The sequence below is a fragment of the Hyperolius riggenbachi genome, chromosome 2 (assembly GCF_040937935.1).
Source record: "Hyperolius riggenbachi isolate aHypRig1 chromosome 2, aHypRig1.pri, whole genome shotgun sequence".
Classification (NCBI taxonomy): domain Eukaryota; kingdom Metazoa; phylum Chordata; class Amphibia; order Anura; family Hyperoliidae; genus Hyperolius; species Hyperolius riggenbachi.
Window position 1 is genome coordinate 75,375,274 of NC_090647.1, and position 13,477 is coordinate 75,388,750.

Genomic DNA, 13,477 nt, shown 5'->3' on the forward strand with positions numbered 1-13,477 from the left:
TGGGAGAAAATCGCTTTACAAATGTTATTGTATTGTATTGTATTTTTGGTCATATTCATGAGATCTTTTCATTTTTTTTGGTTGCATCATTTGCACACTAACATACGCGTATTTTTGGTTGCGTTCGCGTGACCTGTGCATTAATGCACACGTATTTTTTGGTCACGTTCACGTGACTTGCCCATTAATGCTGGGTGGCCTCTGGTAACGCGGTGGGGAGGGATAAGGAATTGCATAAAACTTTCCTGGCTCTGATAGGCTTCTGAGTTAAAAAAGAATCAATAGTTCATAGATTTTAGCTCTGGCATACTTCAATGCATGTGTCATTGAGAATAGGCAATGAAACAGTAAAAACTTACAAAGTAGATTTAAATATAAAATAAAACTGTGGGACATATAAAAAGGCCATTTTTAGAAGAAGGAGGATAGATACAATTGTTATCTTAGTTTATTTTCACCTCAGATGTCCTTTAAGGTTAGAATACATTACGTTCATCTCTCTAAAGCCTCGTACCAATGAGGCGATATTTGCTGCAATGTTACCGGACATAACATCGTAATGATGTTAAAGGTTGTTAACAACCCCCCCCCCCCCCCCCCCCGCAGCGATCATGCGTCATTAAGAGACGGACACGGCTTAAGCTACATACTCACCGCCCAACGACATCTCCCGCGACATCTCCTTGACGACGGTCGGTTGTCAAGGGACTCTTCCTGCTTGTGACGTCAAGCAACTACACAACGGGTATGAATGGAAAGTAAGGATTCACAATACTTTGCGCTGTGTTGTTGGCGATTTTAACTATCAGATCCACTGCGTCTGTTGCTTAATGACGTGCGATCACCGGAGAAGGGGGGGGGGGGGTTTGGCTTTAACATCGTTGAAAATAATGATGTTTAGCGATGTTCCCCGATGTGGGTACGAGGCCTTATAGGAGATCCAGCTATATCTTACCTTCTCCAGATAGCTCTCCATAATGACTGTAGGACTTGCCAGACATGTTTCTGAGAGCCAATTCCCCCTCAACCGCAGACACTCCACATAAATCAGCTGAAGGTTTGGATCATTCTCAAGCTGGAAATAAGACAAGTTAGCTTCAGTTAATGGTTGTAATGAGATGGCCAAGCAGGGCAAAGTCTTCTTCTAAATCACTCCTCTGGAGAAATCCAAGAAACAGACCTCAAAGCTGCTGGATTCCAGTTTGTCCACCATTTGGTTGAGGATTCCCAGAGCCAGACTCTGCTCCTTCTTGGCCCAGAACACTTGAGCCTCTTCAAGCTGCCATTCTGACACCTGAAGCCATGTGGCGGAGTGCTGCTTAATCTGAAACATTGCCTTCTCTGGGAGCTGCAATACACAACACACATTACAGGAGAAGGAGTCCACAATCAGACCAGGGAGAATCAAATGGGGCGATTTGTGTAATTTTATTGGATTCAGCAGTGAAAATTAAAAACACATCAATATACAGCTTTAAAAAATAAATAAATAAATAAAAAAAAACATTTCAATGTGTGGCACATAAAAAAAAGCCCCAAAAATGGAAATATCTTTAAAAGGAACCAGAGATGTGAAACCTATGGAAGCTGCCATATTTATTTCCTTTTAAACAATACCAGTTGCCCGGCAGTCCTGCTTGTTTTTCTGGCCAGTGGATATAAATCACACACCTGAAACCAGCATACATATACAAGCAACAAGCTAATTTTGTCAGATTTGTCATAGACATCGGATGTGCATGTGCTTGTTCAAGGTCTATGGCTTAAAGTATTAGAAGCAGAAGATCAGCAGGACAGCCAGGTAATGTGCATTATTTAAGAGGAAACATGTCAGCCTCCATATTGCTCTCACCTCGGGCTCCCATTAAAGAGAATCTGTACTCTAATATTCTTACAATAAAAAGCATACCATTCTATTCATTATGTTCTCCTGTGCCCCTCTGTGCTGTTTCTGCCACTCCCTGCTGCAATCCTGGCTTGTAATTATCAGTTTTAGGCAGTGTTTACAAAGAAAAGACATGGCTGCTAAAAGCTTGTGATAGGCTCAAGTAAGCAGAGTGTGTGAGTCACACAGAGCTTGCAGGGGGCCTGGAGAAGGTGTATATAGCTTCTATCCAATCACAAGCAGCACAGCACATTCCAGCCAGACTGCCTGAGCTCGACAAACCCGACAGAGGAGAGAAGATTAGATCATATAACAGAGATAACACAGCCACTGCGCAAGTAGGAAAGGCTGCAGTAAGCCAGACCACATTAGAACAGGTATAGGAACTTATAGGATAGAAGAAAGAAGGATGAACATTTTGTTAGAGTCTCTTTAAAGGCAATGCAATGGCTGGGTCTCCCTTGAATTGAAACTCATAGTTAGCGTAGCAATACTTTCTAGCTATTCCAAGATCACTTTATTTATCACTATTAAATTGTGCAGGTTGTGAGGTCAGCAGACTTGCCTGTGTGTTGTTAGCAGTCCTGGCTACTCTGGATAACTCCACCAGGTGCTTGGAGAGCAGTTTCCGGAGGCACTCCTGATTGGGGCTGGTATTCTCCAGCATCGTCTCCAGGACGACAGAGCGCAGAGCCAGGACCGGCTCCTGGAAGCCAAAGTCGCTGTCTTTGAGGATCTGAGACTGCTGCTGCCACTTCATGTACATATCGATCAGCTGATGATCACTGGCAGGTCTGAAATACATCATCATTAAAACACAAGACACAAATCATTACATTTAACGAAGAAGAGGCAGCATTCACCTGAAATTAGAAAAATCTATTGCCGTATTTGTTGCACCATAAGACACACTTGGGTTTAGAGGACAAAAACCAGGGGAAAAAATTCTCATAAATCAAGTGTCTTATAATTCATACACTTCATCTTTGCTGTGTACAGTGGCAAAAGCTTATTGCTGCTGGAGTGAAGAAAGACTACAAGGCACAAATACAAAGTTGGATGACAATTCAATAATTTAAGTCTGGCCCACTTCCCAAGAAGCACAACCCAATCCCCGTGGCAGCTGCAGAGTTGAAGCTCAGCGGGAGCCTTCCCAAGTCCAGCCAGTGCGCTCCGAGTCCTCCATCCTATGTCCTCTTTCCAGTTTGTATTGGCGCTGGCGCCCTCTCATTGCGAGACCTGGCAGCGCACATGCTCCAAGAGAGGGGAGGTCAGTGACGATACAGGAAGAAATAATCACCCCAAAAATATGGTAATCTCTTTTTAACAAATTATTAAAGACCAACTAAAGGCTAGCACTGAATTCAGCACTGCCCTGCATGTCACTTCTATAAAAGTTGTCATTTTGTGTAGCCCCTTTTACCCTGAAGAGGCGTGCCCAGAAGGTAAATAGCTGTTGGCAGAGTTCTATCCTCTGTACCCTTAGTAAAGAGAATCCCTGTTGAGATTACCAGACTCTCGTATTTCTTCTCTACATACAAATCTTATTTTGTGTAGTATAGCAGGCGTGCAGACTCCTCCCTTTCCCCATTCCTGGCTGTCACTGTGGACTGTCCCACAAATGGCCAGCCAGAACGTCCCATAAATTAACACTAGGTGGCGCCCAAGATGTGTGAGGAACAGCGGTTATCGCTCTTGACTGGACAGAAGGGAACCTGGAAGGGTAACTGTACCTTTTTTTTTTCGCCACCAATTATGCTTTCTTTGGGTGGTACATTATGCTAAGAATTATGTTATTCTAAATGCAATTTAATGGGAATAATAAAAATAATAATCATCATTTCCCAGTTTTCAGCCATTACAGTTTTAAAGTAAAACATTCTACTGTGGATAAAACCCACACATTTTATTTGGCCACATGTCCCGGTTATTGCAACGTTAAAAATATTTCCCTAATACAAGGCCAATATTTTATTTGGAAATAAAGATGAGTTTTTTTCAATTTTGCGTCCATCACTATTTACAAGCCCATGATTTAAAAAATAACAGTAAAATACCCTCTTGACATACATATTAAAAAAAAGTTCAGTCCCTAAGGTAACTATAAATTTTTTTATGTTATTTTTTTATTTTTATAATACAAAAAAAAAACCTGGGTACTATGAGAGAGTGTGGGAGGGAAATAGTTAATTTTAAATGTAAATTTGGGATTTTTTTTTAATTAAAAAAAAAATAAAAAATTGTATGTTGGTGTAATTTTACTATTTGGCCACAAGATGTCCTTGTGCATCGCTTTCTGTTGCATACGATTAGTACGCTAAACAGGAAGCAATGCATGGCCACCTTGCTGTCTCTTTTTGAGAATAACATGGCATCTTATTGTTCACCAGCTCTCATTCACACAGGGACTTTGCTTAACCACTTGCCGACCGCGCACTCATAACGCGCGTCGGCAAAGTGGCAGCTGCAGGACCAGCGACGCAGTATTGCGTCGCCAGCTGCAGGCTGATTAATCAGGAAGCAGCCGCTCGTGCGAGCGGCTGCTTCCTGTCAATTCACGGCGGGGGGCTCCGTGAATAGCCTGCGGGCCGCCGATGGCGGCTCGCAGGCTAAATGTAAACACAAGCGGAAATAATCCGCTTTGTTTACATTTGTACGCAGCAGCGCCGTAAGGCAGATCGGCGATCCCCGGCCAATCAGCGGCCGGGGATCGCCGCCATGTGACGGGACGTCCCGTCACTGGCTGCACAGGACGGATAGCGTCCTGTGCAGCCCGGATCTCCAGGGGGGGCCAGGTAGGAGAGGGAGGATTTCGCCGCGGAGGGGGGCTTTGAGGTGCCCCTCCCCGCAACACCCGCAGGCAGGAGCGATCAGACCCCCCAGCACATCATCCCCCTAGTGGGGAAAAAAGGGGGGCGATCTGGTCGCTCTGCCTGCACGCTGATCTGTGCTGGGGGCTGGAGAGCCCACCCAGCACAGATCAGCAACAACAGCGCTGGTCGTTAAGGGGGGGTAAAGGGTGGGTCCTCAAGTGGTTAAAGTGAACCTTAAGCCAGGAAAAAAAAAAAAAAATGAGTTTTACTCACCTGGGGCTTCTACCAGCCCTCTGCAGCAGTCCTGTGCCCTCGCAGCCACTCACTAATCCTCTGGTCCCCCCGCTGCCAGCTAGTTTCGTTTTTGCCGACAGGCCCGTCAGAACTGGCCACGCGTATCTTTTTCCGCATTCCCGACTGTAATTAGCGCTATTGCGGACCGCAACGCGTACAAAAACACGCGTTGCCGCATATCTACGCGTAGGTAATGCGGCAACGCGTATTTTTGTACGTGTTGCGGTCCGCAAAACCGCTAATTACGGTCGGAAATGCGGAAAAAGATACGCGTGGCCAGTCCTGACGGGCCTGTCGGCAAAAACGAAACTAGCTGGCAGCGGGGGACCAGAGGATTAGTGAGTGGCTGCGAGGGCACAGGACTGCTGCAGGGGGCTGGTAGAAGCCCCAGGTGAGTAAAACTCATTTTTTTTTCTGGCTTAAAGGGATACTGTAGGGGGTCGGGGGAAAATGAGTTGAACTTACCCAGGGCTTCTAATGGTCCCCCGCAGACATCCTGTGTTGGCGCAGCCACTCCCCAATGCTCCGGCCCCGCCTCCGGTTCACTTCTGGAATTTCTGACTTTAAAGTCAGAAAACCACTGCACCTGCGTTGCCATGTCCTCACTCCCGCTAATGTGACCAGGAGTGTACTGCGCAGACACAGACCATACTGGGCCTGCGCAGTACGCTCCTGGTGACATCAGCGGGATCGAGGACACGGCAACGTAGGCGCAGTGGTTTTCAGACTTTAAAGTCTGAAATTCCAGAAGTGAACCGGAGGCAGGGCCGGAGCATCGGTGAGTGGTTGCGCCAACACAGGATGTCTGTGGGGGACCGCTAGAAGCCCCGGGTAAGTTCAACTCATTTTCCCCCGACCCCCTACAGTATCCCTTTAAGGTTCACTTTAATGAATGGAAACTTTGGGAATTTTTTTTTATGTTCTATTCTATATAGTATATAAGTAGTAGAGCAAGGAGTAGTGAATTCTGGGAAGTCCTGTGTACAAATCCATATACGTTCTATGTTTTCTGCAAGTTCAGGGTGAACTTTGTATGTAGACATATCCACAGCAAGCTTGAACGGTAGTTTATAATATTACATTGCAAAATGACTTGTGCAGCATTCATTATTATTACACATGCATTATCAATGTTTTACTACAGAAGAGTTCCCCTTTAAGTGTTATCAGTGTATGTAGTTTGGAGTGCAGCTGGTGAGCAGTTGATAGTAATGTGGATAGGAAGGTAGTGAGTAACATACCTGAAGAACATCTGGCCAGCATTCGCTAGCTCTCCAATAGCTTGCAGCCTACACAGTGTGGGATACAAGGAGTACACAGACTCCAGGCTGCCCCTGCACAGCTCTTCCACCTCCTTCACCCTACAGACAATGCAGAAACATGAGCAATGAATCTCAGGCATGTGGTCTACTACTACTATAAGGATTTTCATCATACAATAAGTGATCAAATAACAGTTTCAACTATATAGAGCTAGAGCTCCCCCTGCAGGCTTTACATTTATTCATTATACAGGTACAGTATTCTAGAACAAACAAACCACTATGATAGGATAAAAATAAATTATATTCATAGCTTCCAACTGCCCCTCTTTCGGAGGGACAGTCCCTCTTTGGTAGCCCTGTCCCTCTTTCCTCCTCATTTGTCCCTCTTTCAGGAATGATGTACAGATCTATGTAAATACATGTATTTTTCTACAGAAAAATGTGTTTAAGTAACTGACTCTAAACTTTATTCCTATTAGATTAATATATTGCTTATTTGCAAATGCTAAAATGAAGTAAAACTACTGATAATAGAAAGGACCAGTGTGGTTTGAATGATAAAACTACATCTTTTGATTCTGAATTCTTTGTGATATGCATGGCGAAGGGTTGTGGTCATGTCTTAAAACGTCCTTCTTTCGTATCTCAAAAAGTTGGGAGGTATGTATAATAATTTAAAAAAATATCATAGGAGCTCAGAACATTAATTAATTAATTACTAAACAGAAGCTTGAATTTATGTGCATACAAACATATGTATATAGCAATATTTATGTGAAGTTGTAAAGACTTCAATCCAGCTCAACCAGTGTCATTCTTAAAGGGACACTATCGATTAACATGTTTATTTCAATCGAGATAGACAATGTTTGTGAAGTGTTGCTAAGTACTGGTGTATACGGGTCTGTACACACGCCAGACTGGAGGCAACGACGCCCGGCGGATCGCTCAGGAACAGCCGTATCAGTCCGCCGACAGACTGTACACACGCCGGACTGTCGCTGGAACGCCCACCCAGCGGGAGGTGACGACGGACCCGTCGTTGCCTCCAGTCCGGCGTGTGTACGGACCTTTCATTTCACTGCTTATCTATTTGATTACTGTTATCTAATTCCTTTCACATTTTATTGATGGCAATTCTGACGGCAGACTCAGCCATGAGGAGAGGGGGGAAATTCCCTCACAGACTGCATCATTAACTCTATGGGCCTGATTCAGAAAGCGGTGATAACTCAGTTATCACGCCTAAAAGACTTTAGGTGTGATAACCTTTGCACTAGCAAAGTTATCACTGCTTTGTGCTGTAACTCGCGCGAAGCTCCCGCATGCAAACGCGCGCGCAAAGTCCCATAGGGCTTAATGGGCGCGGCGCATGTGCGATTGCGCGCGCAAAACTTTGCGCGCGGGAGCTTCGCGCGAGTTGCTTCAGATCACGCCTAAACTAAGTGTTTGCACCGCTTTGTGAATCAGGCCCTATGTGTGCAGGGAGCTCAGTCAGAGACAGGCAGAGCTTTCTCTTCCAGAGAGCAGAGGAAATGTATCTTATGTGCAACATAAACATTTGTAATTCTGTAATGTGTGGAGCCTGATGCATGTTTTCAAATAATCTGCTTCAATATTGTACGGTTTTCATACATCTGCAAATGAGACATTCCAAACGTAGCTAAAATCTACACACAATGAATTAAAGCTTTTGCCTGTGATATTTAACATGAAAAGTAGGAAAATGATTACACAGCTACTTAGACATTATTTGAACATTGTCATTTTAGAACGCTTGGGTATTGATAGTATTCCTTTAACTGTCGTTAGGGTGACAATGCTGGGCACGAGTGCTGCACAGACACGGTACTCCCCTATAGCCTAGGGATGTGTACTGTTCCAAAGAGAGTGGAGGCGAGATGACAGGTCAGCAGATAAACTAGTGACTTCCAGTAGGGTAAGCGTTAAAGGAGGTCTGTAACAAAAAAATAAAATAGAGCCCCTGGAGGGCAGTGCTGGTCGTAATGTAAAAATCTACGCTTATGGATCGTTACGCGTAATTTTACGCTATTACGCAATTACGGTTACGGCGTAGGAAATTATCTACGGTTCATCACTGTAACTACGCGTTAACTTACACAGTTACGCGTTAGGATACCGTAATGTAGGCGCTTACGCTACAATGTTACGCGTAGTGCCGTAATACCCATTAATGCGTACTTTTTGACGCATACGGACGATGTGTACGCAATAGCAGTCAATGTGACAGCTATTGCGTACACATCATTCGTATGCGTCAAAATGTACGCTTATATACTGAAGGGCGGGAGAAGATACTATTGGTTGCTTAGGATGTTGACTGATTGGCTACTCTTAGAAAAGGGGAGTTTTTACGTTAGTAATTACACGTAAAGTCTTTGTAAAATGACGCATACCTAGCAATTACGGTAGACAGCGTAATTACGATACCACTTAACTGCTTACGCGTAAATAATTACGCGTAAGACCGTAGCTTACGCGTAAATTTACATTGAATTACGATGCGTAATTACGCTCATGCGTAATTTCGGCCCAGCACTGCTGGGGGGTACTTACCTTGGGAGGGAGAAGCCTCTGGATAATAATGAGGCTTCCCCCGCCCACTTCAGTCTCAGGGATCCAGCGCTAGCAGCACCCAAAAAACCCTCTGACAAGGTGCGCGCAGGTGCAGTAGCGCCAGCAGTTGGCAGCAATATTTACCATCTTCACTCCAGCACAGGCGCAGTAGCGGCTTCCCGATGGGCTCTGGCAGAAATAGCCGAGCCCGATCGGGTATGCTCTACTGAGCAAGCACGAGGTAAGTATTTGTATGTCTGATGTTCAGGGGGATATGCCAGCTCGGGATCGCCGAGGCTTAGAAGGATGGGGGAATCCAGGATCCAGAGGCTGCCCCCTCCCGAGGTAAGTACCCCCAGGGGAAGTTTTATTTATTACAGATTCCCTTTAAGGAAGAGCACTCGTTTGTTGCAACTCTGTTGTGGTCGTTTAGGGATCCCACGAAACAGATCCCTAAATGTGAAAGTGAGACACCTGTAGCTGCTAGATTCGCCTGGCAGAAGGATCGTCTGCATGTGGCATGTGAACGAGTCATGTGGTGCACCAAGTGCCATCTACTTGCCTGGCATATCTGATGTGGTCCTGAAAGGTAGAGAATTCTCTGTCCCTCAGACTCTGTATGGAGCGGTAAATGGATTCATGATAGCCGGGTTCAGAAGTTTCACCTCTAAATAAAATAGCGACAAAGTAAGGGTCACAATACAGCACATGATGCAAATAAAAGAGGATCTGTCATACACACATCTGGCCTTACTTGTAGGATGGGCTCTGGTCCCACTGCATATTCCTCCATGCTGCCTGGAAGCGGATCTCCTGCAGTTCAGAGGACCAGTCTGCATTCTCGTGCTCCAGGCCGCGCAGGTAAGTGGACAGCGTGTGACTCAAGCCAAAGTTTTGTAAAGCCTAAAAAATTAACACATTTAAAAGATAGCAGAATGCAGTCAATTATTCAGGATACTCACTTTTATGATGAATATCCTGGTTTCACCATCAGAAACACTTCCTATAGCTATATATTTGTATGTAAGCCCTGCACTCCCCGTAAAGGATTACCCTAGGCTGTTTACTAGAGCATTCAGGGAGACCAGAGATCTTTTTTACTGGCTTTCGAAAGTAAATCAAGGAGAAGAAAGGTAAATAAATAGACAAACTCTGACAAAATATGTATAAATGAATATTGTAAACAAAAATAAGCAATTGTATGCATTATGTTATTTTGACCACAGTTCCTCAACTCTTTCCTGACAACTAATCTTCCCCTCAACTCTTACAGATATCTAATCTTAACCTGTTAATGAAAAGCAAGGATAAGTCTGCACTTATCTGTAAATCTTCTTTATTAATGGACATATCCAAAAAAATAAAACACCATCATTTCTCAGGTTGACATGTTTCGGACACAGTGCCCGATTTAACGCTAGAGCATACCTACGTTACCCCAGGGCTCCTGCAGAGACAATACGCTTCCGTGCACTTCCGCATACACAAAACAGGAAGTGACGGCAAGCGCGTGTCACTTCCTGTTTGGAAAGATGCCAGACAGAACACTGTGTACTAACGAAGTTCCCTGAAGGCTTGTTTTTGGCGGTGCTGTGGGCGCGCCGCACCACTAACGCCAATTTGTAGTGTGAAACCAGCCTTACGCTTGATTCAGTGGTCAGTTGCGTAACATGCGTTAAAATGTGTTAACTGCAATGGAGAGTGGATATAGATGTTAATTCAGAACCTGCATGCAGAAAGTTAGAATACCATGATGAGTAATAATGCAGTACTGTGAACAGCCCCATAGACTTGTATGAGCAGCGAGTTGACATGCAGAATTATTCTGCAACACAACTGATGCACTGAACTAGCCTTTAGACTTTTTTACAGAATTCACAAAGATTTTCACATGCGGTAATTGCTCAGTAGTTTACAGAAAAACTGCATGACAACTCACTAAGATTTTACCACATGCGGGACTTAAGCACAACTGAATATTGCCAAAAAAAAACAGTTTCACTTACCTGGGGCTTTCCCAAGCTCCTAGCAGCCGTCCTGTCTCGCGCCGGTCCTGCACGATCCTCCATTCTCCCGCCGCCAGCAAGATTTGTTACAGTTGACTTGCAAGTCGACGGCAACTGCCCCTGCGTGCCCCGGGCTACGCAAAGCTTTCTTTGCATTCCCACCTGCTATAGCGTCCTGCGGTATAGGCGCTAATGGCGCAGGACAATATAGCGGGCGGGAACGCGAAGAAAGCTTTACGTAGCTCGGAGCGCGCAGGGGCAGTTGCCGTCGACCTACTAGTTGACGGTAACAAAACTTGCTGGCAGTGGGAGAAAGGAGGATCGTGCAGGATCGGCACAGGACAGGACGGCTGCTGGGGGCTTGGAGAAGCCCCAGGTAAGTGAAACTGTTTGTTTTTCAGCATTATTCAGTTCCACTTTAATTCAATATTTTAAGGAATCAGGCGGTATTTTATTCGCTATTCAATGTATTATTGCAGTGCATGGAAAATGGATGAAAATCTGGTAAGATAGCATTTTTTTATATTTATACTGACAAGTAAAGTGCAAGTCAAAGGTGCATAAGATTAAAGTTTGTTTCCGCTGAAAACCATGAATACCATATGGTATTAAACATTTTTAATTACTAAATAATATTGTGAAAGTATGGGATCAATAAGCAGTTTTCTGCTTTACCAAATGTGGTAATGTGTAATCAAAGCCATTGTGATCCCACTTGTGTGTTCTAAAAGTAGTTAATGAATGTCACAGCAGATAAGTTAGGTGCGGTGATACCTGCATTATTCCAGCTTGGCGAGTGGCAGATGGAAGACTGGTTTCGAGGTCATAGGTTACCAGGGCTTTTCCCCACATGGCTTCATGTTCATAAGTTCGAATTCTAAGGCAATGGAAAAGAGAAACATGAATTGGGATTAAGCAGGCTCCATACCATGGTCTCCATACCATAGAAATAAAACAATGATAAGCAATGCATCATAAGTCTCGTGTACTGTGGCTGAGTGCTTAGCATACTTAAAGTGTGATTTCTGCAAGACCCCATCTTTACGCAGTTACTATGTTCTCCCCAGGCTTGTCTGGCTCTGCCTGTATGCTCCAGTTTCCCCCTACACTCCAAATACATAGCGGTAGGTTGTTTCCAGCACACTACTGGTACTAATAAGTGATTAAGCCATTAGACTGATCCGGCCTCTGACTGTTTAGTTTTAACCACTTAACATCTCAGTCGTTTTCAGCTTATGCATCCGAGCAATGTTCACCTCCCATTCATTAGCCTATAACTTTATCACTACTTATCACAATGAACTGATCTATATCTTGTTTTTTCCGCCACCAATTAGGCTTTCTTTGGGGGGTACATTTTGCTAAGAGCCACTTTACTGTAAATGCATTTTAACAGGAAGAATAAGAAAAAAAATGAAAAAATTCATTATTTGTCAGTTTTCGGCCATTATAGTTTTAAAATAATACATGCCTCCATAATTAAAACCCACGTATTGTTATTGCCCATTTGTCACGGTTATTTCACCATTTAAATTATGTCCCTATCACAATGTATCGCGACAATATTTTATTTGGAAATAAAAGAGCATTTTTTCCGTTTTGCATACATCACTATTTACAAGCTTATAAAAAAAAAGAGAGAAATATTTCATCTTTACATAGATATTTAAAAAGTTTAGACCCTTAGGTAAATATTTATGTGTTTTTTTTTTTTTTTATAGTAATGTTTTTTTTTTTATTAAACATTTTATGTGGGCATTTTTGGGAGGGTGGGATATAAAAGTGTTTTATTTGGGGAAATATTGGTGTATTGTAATGTTTTTTGTCATTTACTTGTAGTTTTACTTTTTGGCCACAAGATGGCAATCTCGAGTTTGTTTACATGACGTCACTCTAAGCGTACAATGTACGCTTAGAGGGACACAGCTTCAGAAAGAGCGAAGCTTCCGAGAGAAGCTGTCGCTTTTTCAGCGGGGGAGAGGAATCAGTGATCGGGCTCCATAGCCCGATACATTGATTCCGTGGCTACCGACTCCGCGGCCGGGAGTGCGCGTGCACGCGCGCGATCGGCCGCGGGAGCGCGCCTGTCCTCCTTGACGTTTTTATACGTCAAGGAGGACAAAGTGGTTAAAGCCGTATTGTCACCATAAAAATCAAATTTCGATAGCAACTGGTCTGAATGTATTAAAGAGAAACTCCAACCAAGAATTGAACTTTTTCCCAATCAGTAGCTGATACCCCATTTTACATGAGAAAGACAATGATTTTCACAAACAGACCATCAGGGGGCGCTGTGTGACTGATTTTGTGCTGAAACCCCTCCCACAAGAGGCTCTGAATACCGCGGTACTGCTGGCAAACTGCCACAATGTAACAATGTTCAGAGACAGGAAATAGCTGTTATTAGCTGTCTGTAACAGACAGAGCAGCTAGAAACAGCTAAATAACCTGCCCACAGTAACAATGTCACCATGTAATAAATGTCAGAATGTGAATCTGGGAGAGGAAAGATTTTACAATGAGCAAACACTGACTAAATCATTTATACATAATTATGGTAAAAAATGAAGCACTTTTTTTACTACATTATTTTCACTGGAGTTCCTCTTTAAGTGATAAAGATGCTATTCCTGCATT

General features: G+C 43.7%; 1 protein-coding gene across 1 annotated transcript in view; it reads right to left on the minus strand.

The window, feature by feature from the left end:
• ATM (ATM serine/threonine kinase) overlaps positions 1-13,477 on the minus strand; it is a 216,521-nt gene that overhangs the window by 70,730 nt on the left and 132,314 nt on the right. The window contains 7 exon segments of the mRNA XM_068266920.1: positions 956-1,075; positions 1,181-1,348; positions 2,451-2,679; positions 6,234-6,353; positions 9,397-9,501; positions 9,589-9,737; positions 11,615-11,717. Coding sequence (XP_068123021.1) covers positions 956-1,075; positions 1,181-1,348; positions 2,451-2,679; positions 6,234-6,353; positions 9,397-9,501; positions 9,589-9,737; positions 11,615-11,717 — 994 coding nt within the window.